This window comes from Pituophis catenifer, unplaced genomic scaffold (assembly GCF_029215685.1).
Source record: "Pituophis catenifer annectens isolate HBS135680 unplaced genomic scaffold, rPitCat1.0.hap2 SCAF_1, whole genome shotgun sequence".
Lineage (NCBI taxonomy): Eukaryota > Metazoa > Chordata > Lepidosauria > Squamata > Colubridae > Pituophis > Pituophis catenifer.
Window position 1 is genome coordinate 110,922,106 of NW_027256881.1, and position 20,526 is coordinate 110,942,631.

Below are 20,526 nucleotides of genomic sequence, written 5' to 3' on the forward strand. Positions count from 1 at the left end.
GGGATATATGTATGTTCAAAATAAAGTGACTGAACTTGAATTATATTAACAATTCTGGAAATGTCAGTTTAAAATGTGACAATACAAAATCAAATCCATAACTTGTATGACCTGCCAACTCTTGAATCTCAGCCGCAAGGCAACTGCAGCCAGCCCACCACATTCTCTTGTGTTGTCTAGCATACACAACACATTTTATTGTAATAAACTACCTTAAAGCTAAACTAATTAAAGCACACACAGATGATTAGAGGACTGAAGGCTAAAGCATACAAAGAACAGCTGCAGGAATTGGATATGTCTAGTTTAATGAAAAGATTAAACTATAATCTTTACAGATGATAGCAGTACTCCAATATCTCAGGGGCTGCCACAAACAAGAGGGGGGTCAGCCTATTCTCCAAAGCACTTGAAGGCAGGACAAGAAGCAATGGATGGAAACTAATCAAGGAGAGAAGCAACTTAGAACTAAGGAGAAATTTCCTGACAGAACAATTAAATCAGTTGCCTGTAGAAGTTTACATCGTCCAACACTGGAGGTCCCTCCCAACCCTTGTTATACTGCCATTAAAAGCAACTTTTTCCTGGATTACCAAGATAGGACATTCAGGTTAATTATTCAAAAGATTACATAGCAAATAATACCAGTTTCAATAACTTCTCATAAAAGGATTCTTCATTTAAAAAACAACAACACACCTTTGGGGTTTAAGTTTTCTCGAGCATTTTTTTGCGTAGATTATATAAAAGAACGACCACGTCGCTCTGGAAGAAGAATCTGCTTTGCAACTATCGATTGCCAATGGGCTGATTGTAACCAGACAATCTAATTGGAATATTGATCAAGACTGGAGTAATATCGTCAAACTGCGCTTCTGGTTATATTCTTATTTATATTCTTATTTAGTTAGGATTGTCAACTGTTATTCTATAAATATTTGGGGGGGGGGGGAGGTTGTCTTTACACTTCCCTTTGGTTCTTAACTGAACCGTTCAACCTACTTGAGGAGTAAAGCGCGGCACGCATCTCCCGACGTGCTCCAGCGATACGTTTCCTTAAACACGTGTCTTTCTTTTCACCTTCCACCCGGGGAGCTGCTAGTCAGGCTTGCTAAAATGACGGAAGGGTGGGGGGAGTTACTTTGAAATTCCCCAGTCTGCGGGCTCCCGCTTTCTTCCCCGTCCAGCCGGCTGCCTCTGGCGCCGAAGAGTCCCCGCCCCAGACCATAAAAGGGGCCGAAGGGAGGGAGCGAGCGTGAGCCATGGCGGCCACCCGGCTACCCCCGACGGCCTTAAGCCTGAAACAGGTAGGGAAGAGATCGCGGCCGGGGAGGGGGAGGGGAGCAGTTCGGCCTTCTCTCGGTCTTTGCGGCCGCCTCGCTCCCGAACAGCGGTTGGCCGCTTCGTAGACGGCGCAGGGAGGAGGCCGGGCGAGCCTGTCAGTACAAAGAGCTCCGCTGCAATCGGAGAGTCTTGAAAAGGAGGCTCCGGGCCTGGAAACCGCCAGTCGGAAGGAAGCCTGGCAGCGCTGTGGCAGCCCCCTGGCAAGTGCCCTGATTCTGCCCGAAGACTTTAATTCGGGCCATTATTAGGCATCCCAGGAATTGCAGGCAAGTCGTCTGCTCGCTCCTCAGTCTCGTTTAGCCCCGGGCCTTCTTCGGCTTCGGCTTTTTCCTTTCCAAAAGGTCTTTCTTCTACTTACAGAATCTGAGGGGGCTGCTTCGTTTGGAATGTACCTACAGGCAGTCCTCCACTTACGACCACCACTGAGGCCAGAATTTAGGATGCTTAAGTTGAGAAATTTGTTAAATGGGGCTTTTGTCCCACTTTATGGCCTTTTCTTGCCACTTTCGTTAAGTGGATCACCGCAGTTGTGAAGTTAGTAACGGGGTTGTTAAGCGAATCCGGCTTTCCCCCATTGACTTTGCTTGTCAGAAGGTCACGAAAGGAGGATCGCGTGACCCCGGGACACTGCAATCGTCATAAATAGGAACCCAGTTGTCAAGTAAACCGAATGTAAATCACGTGACAATGGGGATGATGCAACGGTCGTAAATGTGAACAATGGTCATCGGTCGCTTTTTTTTTCAGCACTGTTGTAACTTCAAACGGTCACTAAATGAACTGTTGTAAGTTGAGGACTACCTGTATGTTGTAACCTACAAAAGAGGGGGTTTTTTTTCTAACAAAAGAGCCTATTGCTGCTTCAGTAACTGAATTCCAGTACGCGTCTGCATACTGCATGTAGAGAAAGCTTCCAAGGAGAATTTTTGGAAGAAGAATTCTGGAAAAGCAAGATTAAAACATATTTTTGGAAGATAAAATATAGTCGGGTATGGTCAACTGCATGTGGATAAGTTGCATACCTTGGAGTATGTACACAAACACACAAGCACACACCCCCAGGACTAAGTTCTAGCAATATAAAATAGATATCTTGTCAGTATTTCATATTTCTGTAGGATTTATATGAACATGAATTTGGGACTTACATGGTGTTTTAGGAACAGGTGCAATTTTGGATGCAACAATTGGCAATTAATGGATCTCTCAAAAATTTTCTCTCTGATTTAGGAAAGAACCATATAGAAATTGATGAAGATCATCTTCTTTAATCCAGAGGTTGTGAGCTAAGCTTTTTGGAGGGTAGGGAACAAAGGGCTTTAACTTCATGATTCTATCTACATGGTATGGAAACAATTCACATTGTCATAATGATGTGTCGCTGTGGGGGTCTGCTCAGCTCCTATTGGCCACTTTAGGCTGGTACAAGCATGCACCCTCCTCTGTGACCACTGGGCATGACTCTCTATGGCTATTTTGGCCTGCACACTGAATTGAGCCTGGCCTGAATTGAGCCTGCACACTAGACCCACAGAATACAGTCAAAAAAGTGAAAATGGTAGTAATGATTGTATATTCAAAGCTCCCTCTGATGAAACTCGTGAATACCAACAGTTTCTAGTTAAATAAATATTCCATGAAGTGGCCTCTCATGGGCCAGACAACCTTGGCCCATTCAGATGGGCAGGTCAGGCAGATGCACAGATTTTACAAATAAATTGATGTAACATTAAGATAGGAGATAGGATAGAAGTAAAATATGTGGAGTATTCGTGTTTAACTAAATGAATTTAATTTTAAGAGGGCAGGTAATTAATTGTATGTAAATTTGATAGTTGAGAGAAACAGGCGGGTTCATGATAATAGTATCCTTTCAAACCCATTATTCTCAAGGCCACTTTTATGCTGCTTCTGAATTTGTACAGTTTATTGTAAGTGAATTGTTGGGTTCCAGGTTTTTTGCAGAAAGAGCAAATGGCAAGACCTTTGACTTATGACAAAAAGTGAGAGGTCCATTCTTTGTTTCCTTTGATGTTCTGCAGTTCCTGAGAAGACAGCAGGTTCTTCAGTTATACAGAAAAATCCTCAGAACCATTCGTCAGATCCCCAATGAAGCAGATCGTTGCTACATGAGAGACTGGGCGAGGGAAGATTTCAAAAGGAATAAAGAGACTACAGATGAGGCAAGAGAATTCTCAAAATCTGATGGACTTGAAGATTACGGCTGGTAGCTGGGCCTGTATCTCTGCCTGCTGCCCTCTGGGAGGCTCCCATAGAGCTTTGCTTAGAGCATTTGACAGGGATTGGAAAATGCATTATGGGTGCTATGCAATTGCTTGCCTGTCAGTCAAATGTATTTTGGAATATTAATTCCCCTTTAAAAAAGAAATTCCAAAGCTAGTTATGGTAAAGAAAAAGTGATTTCATATTTACATTCTTTTTCTGGCTTTCCAAGAGCCAGTAGCTGGAGCCTGATGAAATGGCATATACTTTGAATTTAAGAATTCTGAATCCAGGAATTAATTTCAAATAAGAGAAGTGAACAAAGTAAATCCTGTTTAGGATTCTGTCTATGGAAAGGAGAATAATTTAAACCCATTGCCTTGCTGAATAATGCTTCTTAATTTGAGTAGTTATTCTGGTGAAGAAGAAAAGCCATATTTTCATGATAGTTTGTTTTTATACTCTTTCTTTTTATGCTTTATGCTGTCACTTCTTGATATGGCTGTTCATATAAATTTGATAAATAAACTTGTTTAATTTACTTTGCCTACCAAGTATAACATTTTTGTTTTATAGGATACAATTAAGATGATGATCACTCATGGCAACCTACAGCTTCAGGAGCTTGAGAGAACACTAAAATTGGCAAAATCCTAGGCTTAATTCTGCTTACAAGTTAAAACAATTTTTCCTTGTAGCTAACTGCAAAGACATTAAGTGGGAGGAGCCATGCTGATAATCCAAAAATGCCTTGTGTATACTTCTCAGAAGTTTGATGGAAGACCTGCTGAATACTCTTTTGTGAGGTATAAATTCCATATGTCTAAAGATTAAGATGCAATAAGAATAAAAAGACAAGCAATAACAGCAACATCTGGACAATCCATGTGAAAAATGCAAAAGTAGAGAAAGGGAATTTGATATCTTAGATTTATGAATTACACTTGTAAATACAAGAATACCATCACTCATTGGAACAATTTACTTTTACATGTATTATGTTTACCTAGAGAGTTCCACAAAGTAAAGAACTGAATGTTTATCAGTGCTGCACAAAGCTTTGAAGGGATGATTTAATGAGATATAAATATGCCTTTGAACTGAATCGTTGAATTTCATCTCCAAGGTAATAAAGGTACTTCAGAGTGGCTTCAAACAATTTGAAGAGAGTTCTATGGACTTCTGGTACTTTCTGGCTTCGGTGTTGTATTCTTTTTCTTCTAAAAACAAACTAAGTTGAAGGAGAATGGAATGTTTTCTTTTGACATGAGTTGACCAATGTTTATTATATATAAGTTTATTTGCAACCATAGGTTTTAGCAAAATAGTTAGCCAGTACATTTTATCTCTTTCTAGAACTATGCCTATGGAAGTAGTTCATGTACTTGGGTGAACAAGTATAGAGTGGATCCAATGTTGCTGTTATATATCTCTGGCTCTTTAGAATTTGTTTAGGCAAGTTTATTTGTAAAGAGAAAAATAAAGAGATCCAGTTTTGTTACTCTTTTTTAAAATCTTTGCTCTATATTCTCCAAATCCTTAAAAATACCTATATGTGTACTGTAGCTGCAAATGTTTAGTCTGAATCAGTATGCTTGCTATTAAGCAGTATATATGATTTTTTTTACAGTATGGCAAGATTCTGTTAGGGAATTACTGATTAGCTGAGCTGTAAAACTTTCATTAGTGTTACAGTTTAGAAGCAGTAGGGCAGTGTTGTAGAATTACAAAGCAACAATCAGGGTTACAGTACAATATGCAATTTAGCCTCACAAGTATAGTGCAGGCCATAATCCAGTCCAGTGGTAAAGGAATCATAAAAAGACAGGAGGGTATTGACAGTGATATTAGCAAAATTATTGCAACAAGGCTAACTAAGCCTTTTGAGTTGCCTTAAATGTATCACTTGTGAATATTCTTTATTCTGGTGCAGCTGAGGTTCTGCAGCCTTTATTACATTTCAATGCCACAAAGCATCATCTCCATTCATTACTCTTCCCTGAGAGGTGACTACAGTACAATTTTGACAGATTAGACATAGGTCTCTGCGTCCTTGAGGGCTGGGAGACTTTTGTTTTTACTTCCAGATTCAAGTCTTGGCATTGGAATCAGGACTGGTTATTTTCTATTATGATCATATGCCTTCTAATTCCTGAATCAAAATGTATTGAAATAACTTAAAGGAATGAAATTATTTTGTGTCACAATTTAATATTAGTAACGTTCTTCCTAATCCAGAATATTTTATAAATAAGAAGAATTAAAATACTTTAATTCTTTAACAGCCTTTTTGTTCCAGGATTATTATAAACAGTTCTACTGGCATAAAATTCTGAAGTTCATATTTCACTTGACAATTATTTCTTTCAGGAAGCATAAAAGGTCATAAAGGAGCCAGTTTGGTGTAGTGGGGAAGGTGCTGGCCTAGAAATCAGGAGACCATGAGTTCCCATCCCACCTTAGGCAGGAAAATTGACTGGGTGACTTTGGGTCAATCAGTCTGTCCAGTGGTGGGATTCAAATTTTTTTACTACCGGTTATATGGGCGTGGCTTGGTGGGTGTGGCTTGGTGGGTGTGGCAGGGGAAGGGTACTGTAAAATCTCTATTCCCACCCCACTCCAAGGGAAGGTTACTGCAAAATCCTCATTTCCTCCCGATCAGCTGGGACTCGGGAGGCAGAGAATAGATGAGGACAGGGCCAATCAGAGGTGGTATATACTGGTTCTCCAAACTACTCAAAATTTCTGCTACCGATTCTCCAGAACCTGCTGAATACCACCTCTGAGTCTGTCTCAGCCCAACCCACCACAAAGGATTATTATAGGGAAAATAGGAGGAGGAAGTAGTAGTATGCATGTTCACTACCTTGAGTTATAAAATAATAAAGGTGGGATAAAAATCAAACAAACAAAAGGTGGCTGGTAGTGGGTGTGTGTAGTACACTTGAATCTTCCAGAATCTTGAGCTCCTATGGAAAGAATCTAGCTCGTAGCACTCTGTCTGTTACCCATGCTGATCAATGTAAGGTATATATTCATAATACAACTTAAATAAGAGCTAATAGATATTAACACAGAATTGTAGATTAATGTAAGCAACACAAGAAACATAGGAGCAAGTGACAGTAAAGTATGATGGTTGCATCTCTACAATCAACTGGCATATACAGTCTGTAGGACAGTTGTAGCATCCTGGGGTCAGGTGATCATCATTTGCAATTTAACCGTGCCAGCTTCCAACATAAAAAGTCAGCGGGGGAAGCTGGATTCACTTAACAATTGCACGATTCACTTAACAACCATGGCAAAAAAGATTGTAAAATTGGACACAATTCAATTAACAGCAACTCACTTAGCAACAGAAATTGTCCCAGTTGTGGTCATAAATCGAGGATTACCTGTATTCAACTATATTACCATTTCTTGGCTGCACATCAGTCAGCTTTTTACTATGGGAAGATGAGTGTAAATCTTATTTTCAATCCCTTGCTACACCTTCCAGATGACTACAGCAAGTCTCCCTAGTCCACAATGCAACTGAACAGTCTGGTCATCATGATCTCCAGAGACTGGAACAAATGCCCATATATAAAGTTGTTAGGGCTGGGAATACTTGCGATTCACAAACTCCTATACAGTATAAAAGAAAATAGTAGTCTTTCTGATGTTGGCCACTGTTTGCAATTTTCAAAATTCAACTCAATTATTATGGTTAAGATATTGGGTAAGAAGTAAGGAGACCTAGGTTCTAGTCCACCATCAGCCATGGAAGCTTAGTGGAAGGTTTTAAACCAATTGCTCTCAATACAACCTTCACAGGGTTATTACTTGTACCACTCTTGCGCTGTTTCAGGGGTGAAATGCTCCCGGTTCGGACTGGATCGCCTGATCTGGTAGCGATGGAGGCGGGTGGTTCGGAGAACCAGTAACAAAAATCCCTGCCCCTCCCCATGCCCAGCTGAGCCGCGTGACAATCAGAGGCTTTTTTTTTACTTTTAAAAGCATTTTTTCTACAACCTCTTCGGCCAAAAAATGCTTTTAAAAGTAAAAAAAAGCCTCTGATGATCGTGCGGTTTAGCTGGGATTATCAAAGGCTTTTCAAAGCATTTTTTCTACAACCTCTTCAGAGGTTGTAGAAAAAATGCTTTCAAAGGCTCTGATGTTCCAAGCTGAGTTGCCTGATCAGCAGAGGCATTTTTTCTTTTAAATGCCTCTGACGATCAGGCAACTCAGCTTGTATCGTCAGAGCCTTTTGAAAGCATTTTTTTACAACCTCTTCGTCGAAAAAATGGTTTTAAAATTAAAAAAACAAAATTGGCCACACCACCCAGTCACATTACCCTCCCCCCCCACTAAGCCACGTCCACAGAACCGGTAGTAACAAATTTTAGATTTCACCACTGCACTGTTTCCATTGTACACATATGCAGTGTTCAGATAACCAGTGCCCAAAAACATACCCAGTGTTTAAATAACAAGCTCACACTAAATAAAAATACCATACTCAATACTATAAAATGTTTGAACTTAAAAAATATTTAATATAATAAAACAGTTTATTATAAAATAATAAAACTTTAAAGAATTCACAAAACAGCACAGGGACTGAAAAACAAGAATAGACATTCAATCACTCACTCCCAGCAGTGTATCTGAGGGGCACTGATAGGTAACAAACACATTCTAGCCAGAATTAGTATGACAACTAGCACTATTTAGAGCTAAAACAACATTTTGTCCATCAACAAAGTGTTGGCTTAGGAAAACTGGTTTCCTCGAATAATTTCATGGATACTTTATCATCTTTAAAGGCATATGTTCAATATGAATGAAATAGTTCATAAGTGTCCCCTGCCCTAAAATTGTTTCAGTGGAGTTTGTGTCCTTTTTTTGAGCCATGCAAGGACTAGTTTTCCTTCTGCACTTTAGTCCTTAGCTTCTGCAGTTCCTCTTCTAAACTTTTAATGTATTCTTTAAGGACCTCTTTATCTTCCTGAGCTTTCTGGTCAGCTTGGCAACGAGCTTCTTCTATCTTTCTCTCATACCACTTCTCCATCTGACTTGATACAGCCTCAAAGAAGTACTGGGTAATTTCCAATGCTTGAGTTGTGCCTGCCAGCTGAGGACTGCCCTCCTTTCCTTCAGTGGCAGAAGGTGGAGGCTGCCCAGATGGAGCTTCCCCTGATTGGTGGGTCCTGTGCTTCAACTGACCGCTTTTACTTGGTTTCTTGGTTTGAGTCCCTTTGTCTATCAAGCAGCTGCTCTGTGATTCTGCCTTGGTACATTCAGGAGAGGACTGCAAAACAGTTTGTACTTTTACATGCCTCAGTCTGGAAACGGAGTGTTCCGTTGCTGGTGGTTCTTGCTGCAATCTGTTGAAACATGCTTTATCCTTTGGCCTAACCACTTGGGGAGATGCTGCAGAAGGAGGAAGGACAGCACCACCCACTAACTGTTGCTCGGTTCCTGTAAACGGAAAGGTAACAAATCATTACAAGTGCTTGGAGTTGGGGAAGCTTCAGAAAAGCCCAGGCCAAGCAGGAGAATGGGAATCATAGCCCCCATGCAGGCTGGCAATGGATAAGGTCAACCTTCCTTAATGCAGTTTTGGACCAAGGTTATTCTAATTCCCTATGTCTTGTTAAAGGTAATTGGAATAATGATTGAAATCTCTTCCTAGAAGAATGAAATATTTTAAGAAATATTAAAAAACCAGAATATTATTATTTCCCTAAAGGAGAAACATGGTCTTGGAAAGCAGCCCCTACCTTTCTTAATAGCTCCAGCAGGACTGGGCCAGCCTATCTACAAGACGAAAGACCTTCAGCTCCAGGGTGATGGGATTAAGACATGGCCCTTCAGGACATAATAGGACCATTTAGCAGAAGACAAAAAGCTCACTGCATTGCACAATCTCCTAAGGACATTGCATCACTCAGCAAACTTCAACCAAACCTAGGAGCTCAGACAAACATGACTCCATAGGAATCTGACAACAGCCAATAGAATACATGTTCTTACACAGGAACAAGAATTTCAAATTCAAAGCCCAAGAGAAGATATAAAACCCTCCCACTCTCAACTCCATGTGTTTCATTAAATGTAACTGCACCAGAGAACCATGTGCTTGGTGGTTCTGCTTCATCATTAAACCATCTTTCTAATCAGCCTCCATGTTTCCAGCGTCTTCCTCTCAGCTTGGAACTGAATCACATGGATATTTCTTCCAACATAACAAATGAGATTTTAGGAGACTGGTGACATGTTTAATTGCTTGCTTGAATATTTATGCATGCAATTTATAGACTGCTTGATGCCCAATGACACTGAGCAGCTTATAATTTTTTAAGAAATGGGCACTTGCAACGTTAGAATTGCAGAATAATGGCCATGGCTTGAAATTATTGTGGATTCCTGCTCTTAACAGTAGCACAGTTTTTCTTGTAGGGTGATGAAGAAGGCTTTAATCTGTTTTAATTTGTCTTTTAACTTTTGTATTCTCTGTTTTTTATTGTTGTGAGCCGTCCTTCGGGAGAAGAGTGGCATATAAATCCAATAAACAAACAAACAAACAAACAAATAAATAAATAAATAAATAAATAAATAAATAAATAATCGTACAGGGTGAAGAGAAGCAAGCTGCCTAATATCAAAAAAAAATAAAAATAGAGACTGAAATTTAGATTGACACCACAGGTTTCAGTGCAGCAACTTAGCATAGATATCCATCTGAAAATTGCTGAAATAAGAAAACAAAAATACCTGATGTGCTATCTTGCTGAACCGCAAAATACTGTTTTCCAAAGTTCTCCTCTATGACTGGCATTCTACTCCGTTCTGTATCTTCTGAGAGGCTCACAATGCCAGAATGATGATGGGACCCATTTGATTGTGGTGGGGTTTGGCTGGTTCTACAGTCATTGGTAGTGTGAAGATTTTCTGTATCCAAAGTCTCTGAGAGAGACTCAGATGTGGACAGAGTGGATTTTGGTCTCGAAGATCTAGAGTCTCCAGAGAGCTTCATTTCTAGATTCTGAATTTTTAGCAGGCACCAAGCTTTCAATTCACCCACCAAAGACAGCTGTAAGAAGAATCCACACATCTATCAGAGCGCATCAAATGATATCTCTCAATTCTCAGGCACTCTTATATTTTGTACTAATGTACTTTTGAATCAAAAATATTTGATGAAATATTCAACAAAATCAAAACTTTGGCATTTCAACCTGTAATAATTAGTTACATCGACTACAAAAGAGTCCATAGAATTCTGCAATTAGTTATGTGGTAAGGAGAAGTCTTCAAAATTTTGGGTTGGGGAAGGATAGCAGGCCCCTCGACCCCTTGCCAAAATGGGGTCTGCTCCCAGGATGGAGCCATGCAGCCTTTAAGGGAGTTAAAGGGGCAGATAAACTTGCTCTCCTTTCCCAGGTGCTCTCCAGAGCTTTCAGGAGAGCTACAGAAGATGAGGGAATGGGACAACTTGCCACAGCCAACTCATTGCAGCCAATCTGTGGCGCGACCAACTCACCATGGGCAACTTGGCGCAGAACAACTCGCCATGGCCAACTCACTGTGAGACAACTCATTGTGGGACAATTTAACAATTCTATTTAATTATTTAAAACAAATAAAAATTATTTTAATTTTTGCCATTCATGTATCATTCTGTCCCTCCTTTTGCATCCTTTCTTTAATGATTCTATTCCACCATTTCTTTGATGTTAGTGTAACTCTTGTCCTGCAGCAAGTTAGCTGTCGTGAGGTGGCCATAGCAAGTTGGCCGTGGCGAATTGTCATAGGGAAGAGGATGTGGGATCCAGTGGGTGGGAAGGCAGGCAAAAGACTTGCAGGGATCCCAAGGAGCAAGAAGCCTTGGGATGGGGGAGTTTTGAGAGGCCTAAGGCAGGTGGTCCTGGGCCTGCACTAAGCTTCCTAGGACTTCTCCCAGCCCAAAGCATTCCATGCTCTGCTTAACAACTGCATTGGGGAGAGCAGGGATACGGTCATTAAGCAAGGTGATCTTGTGGGAAACTCACATAATGACTAACACGACTTGTGATCATAATGGGCAGATTTCATTATTGTTTTAAGTCAAGGACTACCTTTAGAAGACAAGTGTACTCCATCCCTAAGAATCAAGAATATAATGTATTTTATTAAAATGTCTGATGATAAATATAATTTTTCAACAGCAAGAAGAAAAGACATACCGACAAAAATTATCAAAAATTATGTTGAAATACTTTGATTTCAGCAATCTAATTTAACTCTGAATGCTCAGAATAAAAACTTTCCACTATAACCAGAGTTGTTTTATTCCTTTCATTAAATGTAATTCCTTTCATTATTTCACATATGCACTATTAATAAATCACTCGTCATTTTACGTAATTGATCTCGCAAGTAACTTGTAAAATAGATCCTGCTTCTGCAGCACAAATCTATTGCTGCGACTTGAAGGCTCTCAAAATTGCTTCAAAACCCTTGAAGGTTTTCCCAGGAAATAATCTTCTGTATATTACATATGCCTAGAAGACTTCTAAACAGCCATACCAAGCCTCTAAGTGCCTGTATCTAAGTGTGCTTCATGTCACAAAAGGCAGCTTCTATTATTATTAAAGCTTCTCATCCTTAAAGCTGCACAACCTTATTGTGTGTTCATTTCAACAAATGCAGCAACCTACCTGACGTTTCTCCCCTTCATTTCTTTCCAACTCCGTGTGCTGAAGACGATGAAGACACTCCACTCTTTCTGCGGACAGCCTCTCTGCCATCAATTTGTCTAAAACACGGAGCTGTGATGGAACCAAGAGGTTCATTCAGAAATGGTATCACTTTAATCATATACAGTACTAGATCTTGTACTTCAAGCCATTAGATCAATAAATCTGAAAAGGGCACTTTCAATGAAGTAGTGTGACTTCATTATTTATTTCAGTAAAAATTGTTTTGAATTTATTTTAGCTACAGATGTGCCCACAGAGTAGTTGTTTTCTTTAAAGAAGAATAATATTTTGGTTTTCTTTCAACAATTGAGGATTTCTACTATCTGTCTACTTGTCTTACACAGGGACATATATTCTTATATATAACTGGGTTTCCACATCATGCTAAGCCAGAATATAATTTCTTTTTTAGCCCAAATGTGTGTATCCAGCTAGCTTGGTTTATTCAGTTAAGCTTTGTTTAAAACATAGCTTATCACAGGTATGAACTGGACCAATTTCTTTACAAGTCTTATACAGGTAGTCCTCATTTAACAACCACAAACTCTGCCACTAAGATTTCACTCACTAAGCAAAAAATTGTGATCACAACTATGTATTCCTTTCTTCCTCCCTCCCTCCCCCAGCCTTTGGAACACTCACCCTAGGATAGCTGGCTCAAAACTGGTAAGACTAAATCTGACCAGTTTCACACCTTTGCTTTTGCCTGGCCCTTCGGATTACAATGGCCTCCCAGAAGTAGTAAAAACTAGTTTCTCCAGAAGGACCTTGGGGATATTATGTATGTGTACTTGTGTACTTACATTCATTACAAAGGAAGGGATTTCAAGAGAGAAAGCAAACGCACAATGGAGAATATATATATTGAAAGCAATGCACTGGGGTGGCAGCTGAGAGTGCACTTTATGAAGAGCCTGATATATTCCTCATTGTGTGCCTGCTTATTCTCTTGTAATCTCCTCCTCTACAATCTCTTTAAAAGGGAAGGAATAAAACCCCCAACAGATCAGCATAGGACAATGCGTACTGACTGTAACGGCGATTATGTGATTAAGGGATACTGCAAAGGATGTAAGTGTGGGTATTAGTTGTGAAGTTCTGTACTGTTGTAACTTCCAATGGTTGTTAAATGATACACTTGATAAGCAATGGCTACCTGTATTGGTTTGGTTTTCACGGCCAGTATCAGTTGGGTAGTATTGGGCTTCAGGGTTTCGTGGCTATGGCCTAACATCAGGAAACCTGTTGCCTAGACTATGATTACCAACCTCTGAAGCCCAGCAGTGATCTTTCTAAATGCGCTGCGTAATAATGAGAGCTTTAAGACAGGGGTGTCAAACTGGTGGCCCATGGGCCGGATGCATCACCCGCAGGCCACACCCACCCCAGCTCCGCAAAGGGGAAAACATAGTGAAATGTCATGTGACGGCAACATGACGCAGCAAGTTTGACACCCGTGCTTTAAGATGTAACATAGGAAGACAAAACATTGGCTGGTCTACAGATTGTGCTTCCTAGGCGAAGACAGCAGAAAATAATATCCACATTGTAGCAACCATATCAGATAAAGAAGCTTTGCTGTCATGGAATGTGTTTCACAGGGTGCTAATGGCAGTCAACCAGTGAATTCTGCTGCATTCGTTTTCCTCATAAACCCCACATTTTGAAACACATTGCATTCTTTGATTCTTCCTTACCTGATGTTGTGTTTTATTTTCCATCTGTCCTAATTTGCTGTTCATCTTATCTTGCACTGCTACTAACTCAGCTTTTATTTCTTCCATAGCAGCTACCAGCTGGTTCTCTACTTTATGTATTAGTGGCTCACAACGACATCCATTTATAGGTGCCTACCGGAAATGACATGCACACATGCATAAGCATCTTTCTCTGAACAAACATATTTTGTTAATATAGCAAAGACAATCACAGAAGATACACCAGATTGGGGCCTCCTGGAAGCCGATTAATGGGGAAAAGGAAACATGCCTGATAACTTTAAAAATAAATTTGGACTACAATTCCCAGCCAACATGATTTCCAAATTAATATCTTACATTTATGGCATTAATAACACAGGAAATAAAAAACAACATGGTACAGTGGTACGATAAAGTTTGTGAACCCTTTGGAACTGAGCCATTTCTTCATGTTTCTTCTGTTTTGGAGTGTTGCATGCTTTATTCTTGGGTTTATTTCTGTTGGATAACCACTCCTAGAAGGAATTACATTTGTTTTGCATATTCCCCGTTAGTATGTTATCTGCAATGGTTTTGTAACTTTGTGAATATCAACAGCTCTTTTTCTGAGGTCCATGATACGAGACATAGAATCAGTTGATCAGTGGAACAACTTGCCTCCAGAAGTTGTGAATGCTCCAACACTGGAAGTTTTTAAAAAGAGATTGGACAACCATTTGTCTAAAATGGTGTAGGGTTTCCTGCCTGAGTAGGGAGTTGAGCTAGAAGACCTCCAAGATCCCTTCCAATTCTGTTATTCTGTAATCAACATGCATTAACTTTTGTAGGGGAGGGATCCTCAAACTCATATTTGATGGTCATCTCATTGATTGGAACACCTGACTGAATTATTCCCTTAAGTATATGTGTTGTTGTGGGGCTTCATATAACTTTTTATAGCAAAGACACTGAAACATGACACTGAAATACTTTTATGGCATCATCTATATGAGTTGCTTTATTTATTAAAAGGACTCACATGAACCTCAAATCACACCGAAGGCCACAGTACTGCAAGATTATGAATAGTTCTACGGAGTTTGCATCTTTCTCTCACCTCTCGTATTGTTTTGAAGATGCAAAAGTACAGCTAACCATTTCAATAATCAATTAAATAATTGAAACAAAAGTGTAAAAATCAATTAAATAATTGATACAAAAGTGTAAAAATGAATTTGTTTTAGAAATACATGCTATATATGACACAATATCTATGTACTTCATTGTGATCTAGCCAGCTTCTGACAGGTTCTGGAGAACTGGTAGTGGAAATTCTGAGTAATTTGGAGAACCGGCAAATGCTACCTCTGGTTGGTCCCAGAGTGGTGTGGGAATGGAGATTTTGCAATATCCTTCCCCCAGGAGTGTAGAGGGAATGGGGATTTTGCAGTATCCTTCCCCTGGAGTGGGGTGGGAATGGAGACTTTGCAGTATCCTTCCCCTACCACGCCCACCAAGCCACACCACGCTCACCAAGCCACGCCCACAGAAGCGATAGTAAAAAGGGCTAGATCACCACTGGATCTAGCCCTGATGTTTCTCAATGCTGGCATCTTTCAGGCCTGGGAGGTGAAATCCATGCAATTGTAAGTACTGACTTTTGTGATGCCTTGTTTAAAGAGGGCCAACAAAACTGTTCTTTTACCCTCACGAAACAAGAACTTAAAAAAAAAAAAGACCGATTAAGGAATATTATTAAGGAATTCTTACTGGGATTACAAGTTTATGTTGCTTACTTACTTAATTGTTCAAAAGTTCTGCCTCCAATCAAAATTAAAAAGTAGATTCCAAAATAAGTATCCTCAGTTTCTAATTCTTAAGGAAGCATTGTGCTTGCTATCAAGAAATAATTCAGAAAGCTAAATAATTTAGTCATGAAGGTACATTCATATTCCCCTGATCAATATCAATATCCCCTGATATTCCCATGATAAAGCACAAATATGACTCCTATAAATTATAGAACTTCCTTGAAAATCCTTTACTCCTTCACTATCCCAATACTTTGCTTCTAGATTTATACCTGCATGATTTTTCCATTCTTTCCACGATACAGAGTATATAATTGATAGGCCCTGAATTCATGAGGTGGTGGTGGAGATGCACAGCGATGCTTGCTTCTGCGTTTTGTCGGGTTTTGCTGTGGACCAGGAGGTATCTGCTGATCTGCTGGGGGCAAAGGATCAGAAAGCGCCAATACCTAATTTTCAAGGAAAGGAAGAAACAGCATTTTTATCAGCAAACAAAACAATTGGGCTCTTTTTTTAAACCTTTTTTTTACTTTTGTTAGCTAAATTTTGAAACATTCCCTGCTCATCATGATCTCAGTTGACTCCCAGAAGGAGTCCAACAAAACAGAAAATATGTTTTGGTCTGAATCTAGAGTTCAGCAGAAACTAAACCCAGAATGTTTTGGTAGTTCTTAGTTCCAGATGAAGTTATTTTTAAGACAATATATCCTACCACCGATTCCTGAGCTTCTTAGAGAAAGTGGTTCCTTTCTCTCAATTTCCATCACCAATGTCTCAACATGAAATCTCCCATCGACCCTTCATCTACATCAGTATCTTCCCTTCCTTCTTCCTCTCCAGTTTCTCTGTCACTACCACTAATGTTCTTGGCTTTTTCTCCATTCTTCCGGTCACAAACACACCTGCCAAACTATTTCTGCCTAGAACCGTAATGGCGAACCTATGGCATGCGTGCCACAGGTGGCACGTGGAATCATATCTGTGGGCAAGTGAGCGTTGCCCTAGCCCAGCTCCAGCGCGGGCCGGCCAGCTGATTTTTGGGCCTTCTGGGCCCACTGGAAGTCGGGAAATGAGTCGTTTCCAGCCTCTGGAGGGCTTCCGGGATGGGGGAGCCGTTTTTGCCCTCCCCAGGCTCCAAGAAAGCCTCTGGAGCCTGGGGACGGCAAAAAACGGGCCTACTGGGCCCACCAGTAAGCTTTTTGCCATCACGTACCAAAAGCAGGGGTCACGTGGTGTGGTAGTGGTAGCATGTGCATGTGGGGTGGTGGCATTGAATTATGGGTATGGGCATGCGCGTGTGCATGTGCACGACCTCCCCCGCGCTCCCCTCGCTTTTGGCACACGACAGCGAAAAGGTTAGCCATCACTGGCCTAGAACAACCATATTTCATTCTCAGCATGAAACAAAACTGCTCTGCTTTGTTCTCTGTATGGAACAAAAGTTCTAAATGATATGTGCCTTAATTTGGAGCTGGATTATCCCAAACACCAACTGTATTTGCACAACCCTAATTCACAGCCTGCATCCAAATTTATGTATCCTGTATTTTCCATGAAGTTAAAAGTAACACATAGAATATTATTTATTATTGTTCCTAATATTGTCCATAACAGGTGCAAAGATGTCCATCATATCGATTTACTGTAATGAAGAGGCAAGGCTGATGTCTATCAAGTCCTTTCCTTTCCTTCCTTCCTCCCTCCCTCCTCTCAGCTGCTGAAAAGATCTCCATAACATTGAGCTGTTTTAATTACGGTAGATTAATGAATTAAATTTGAACTAATTACCACCAAAGCTTTATTTCTATTTGAAATATATTTTCATTAAGTGGAAAACTTAGCTTGAAATAATTGTTAGCTGACAAACGTGTGCCTATACAGCCTACCAATACTCTTCACATCTTATAAACCCTTTTACACTGATTTGGAGTTCCAGGTATACTTGTAAAGGTAGAAACAGACATTCTGCGAATTCCGGAACTAAAATAATTAAAATTTTATTCTACTAAGCCAAATTGACTAATGATATATAAAGGCAGAGATCTCTGTAATGGTAGTTTAATACTCTGATGGCTTACAAAAGCAGATGGCTTACAAAAGTTTAGTAGAATAAAATTTTAATTATATTAGTTCCGGAGTTCGTATATATATATATATATATATATATATATATTAAAAAAAAAACTATAGCTGAATATAGTAGGATTGGAGGCTTTTGGCAAAGACTAACAAAAGCATAGGAAAGACGCATACTGTTGATAGAAGGCGAAAAACACACTGCCTACATCAAAGGACCACTGTCTCTCTGTTGAAGTCCATCCCCTAATACCTTTTCTCCTGTTTTCTTCTTTTTACTCTTCTCTCTTTGCTCTGACAAAGGCAATTGGCTTTCATTTTTCAAGTCACCTCTCCCTTGCGCAGGATCGCTGCTGGGGGTGTCTTCAGCAGCAGACGCACTATCCTGTTCCAAATACAAGCACATCTAGGCATGAAAAAAAATGGATTTCTATTTTTCCTTTCAGGATTTATAGCCCGATCCTGGTATCGCATAAATTCCAAGCAGAGGATAATCACCGAGAGGCAGCACTCAAGCTTATAAATCATAAGTACTAATAGTTGGGTCCAAGTGCTTAAGACACAACAGACACACCCATGGCAAATTCATATAGTTTCAACAAATGGAGTCTTTCAGTTCTCATACTGCTTTCCTTGCCTCCTAAATACACAGAAATGGCTGTACCTTGCTTTGCACCACTTCATCGCGTGGCACGGACTGAGCACGTCTTTCCTCTTTAAGCCTCTCCCTTTTCTTCCTCAGGCTCCTTCCACGATTAAAGCGTGAAATCTAGATTCAGCATAGTTTTCATTAGAATTAGATCCAAAGTTACCGTATTTTTCAGAGTATAAGACGCACCGGAGTATAAGATGCTGCTTAGTTTTTTGGAAGGAAAATGGGGGGGGGGAATCTGCCTACAAGTATTCACCTGGCTAGCGTCCTTAGTCTAGTCAGCTTCAGCACATTAGTTTGCTGGGTTTTATCCCCTACTTGGGGATAACAAAAACACAACTGATCCTTGGAGAGAGAAGCAATGAGAAAAGCAGGCAAACCACCGAGATCGCTTCACTCACTAGCGCCTTGTTAGGGCTGAAAAAAAACTTCACAGCTGAGAGTCGGAGGGAGCAGGCAAAGCAGGGAAGATCGCTTCACTGAAAAAGCTTCTAAAGCACAGCTGAGAATCGGAGGTAGATCACTTCAGCTTCAAAAAAGCTACATTCAGAGTATAAGACACACCCAAATACTCCAAAAAATATGGTAGTTAAACTTTAAAAAGGCTCACTAAAGCTAAACTGACTTAAGACGGGTGCAGCCAAGTTAAATCCTATTGAATTTTAATACTTCACCCAATCAATTAAACATCTATCTGTGATCAAGTTTGAATCCAACCCATTATTGCTTAATTACAGGCAGTCTTCAAGACTTTTCATCACGGCTGTAACTCATGGCGGTTGTCGATCAGGTCACCCACATAACTGACCCGATTTTACTACCTTTTTTTTTTTGCACTGATCGTTAAGTTAATCACCACGTCGTTAAGCAAGTGCGGTGGTTGTTAAGCAAACCAATTAACTTACTATGGGTGCAGTTTTGCTGAAAATCAGAAGTCAATACTGAAATACGTCTGAAAGCCAGAAGTAAATATTGGGTTTTGGCATTTTAAAACATGGTCACATGGCAGTGGAACCCTGCAAACAGCTGTAAACGCAGCTTGGCTGCCAAGTGCTACCATGTGAATCCAGATCGTAAGTACTCCCATTAATTTAAATTAAGTTTCCAATTCAGCTCTGGTGCATGATATACCTGAGGGGCTTTAGTAAGTAGAAGAGCAACCTCAGGATTGTTGTGTTCCCGTGCAACTTCTAGTGGGGTCTGGCCAGCCTGTAATAGAAGAAATTGGTTTATTTTATTTTATTTATTTATTTATTTTTCATATTTGTATACCGCCCTACTCCCGAAGGACTCAGGGCGGTGAACAGCCATAATAAATACAAATACATATAGAAGTTAAAAACTATTAAGAAACAGATTAAGTAATTTAGGCTCAAAGATTAAAAACATCCAAATTTATCTAAAGAGGTTTACAACCCAATTTAAAAGCCAGTTTAAAAGCCAATTAAAAAGGGAGAGTTCTGTTTATGCTGCTCCAAAACCATTAAGCAACTCAAAAGACAGGACATTTTTAAACAGGTGAAAAGTAAACACTCTTTTTGACCTGAGCTTCTTAAAGTGAAAGTGGTAGATTGACACCATTTTTTTAAAATTTCCCAGTTTAGTCTACTCTTGGGGTTTTCTATTACCTGACTCTGCTTAGCTTATCAAGATTAGCCAAAATCAACCAGGAGCTGCCAGCTACGATGATTACATTTATAACACATCTCCTAATTTATGAGCCTGCAGTACAGGTAGTCCTCGATTTACGACCACAATTGAGCCCAAAATTTCTGTTGCTAAGCGAGACATTTGTTAAGTGAGTTTTGCCCCATTTTACAACTTTTTCTTGCCACCGTTGTTAAGTGAATCACTGCCGTTGTTAAATTAGTAACACGGTTGTTATGTGAATCTGGCTTCCCCATTGGCTTTGCTTGTCAGAAGGTGATCACATGACCCCGGGACACTGCATCTGTCATAAGTATGAGTCAGTTCCCAAGCATCCAAATGTTGATCACATGACAATGGGGATG

The 20,526-nt window shown here is 39.9% G+C and overlaps 2 protein-coding genes across 2 annotated transcripts in view; one reads left to right on the forward strand and one right to left on the reverse strand.

Moving 5' to 3' along the window:
- Positions 1-1,214: 1,214 nt before the first annotated feature.
- LYRM2 (LYR motif containing 2) lies at positions 1,215-5,798 on the forward strand. The gene is made up of 3 exons (XM_070953977.1): positions 1,215-1,307; positions 3,387-3,527; positions 4,144-5,798. The coding sequence occupies exons 1-3, from the start codon at positions 1,263-1,265 to the stop codon at positions 4,222-4,224; spliced, it is 267 nt and encodes an 88-aa protein (XP_070810078.1). The 5' UTR covers positions 1,215-1,262; the 3' UTR covers positions 4,225-5,798.
- Positions 5,799-8,170: 2,372 nt separating this feature from the next.
- Positions 8,171-20,526, reverse strand: part of ANKRD6 (ankyrin repeat domain 6) — a 45,359-nt gene continuing 33,003 nt past the window's right edge. Inside the window, exons 8-15 of the mRNA XM_070953991.1 lie at positions 19,646-19,723; positions 18,527-18,631; positions 18,116-18,247; positions 16,059-16,235; positions 13,994-14,146; positions 12,255-12,365; positions 10,330-10,648; positions 8,171-9,033 (exon numbers count right to left, since the gene is read on the reverse strand). Coding sequence (XP_070810092.1) covers positions 8,474-9,033; positions 10,330-10,648; positions 12,255-12,365; positions 13,994-14,146; positions 16,059-16,235; positions 18,116-18,247; positions 18,527-18,631; positions 19,646-19,723 — 1,635 coding nt within the window. The 3' untranslated portion in view covers positions 8,171-8,473. The remainder of the gene's footprint in view (positions 9,034-10,329; positions 10,649-12,254; positions 12,366-13,993; positions 14,147-16,058; positions 16,236-18,115; positions 18,248-18,526; positions 18,632-19,645; positions 19,724-20,526) is intronic.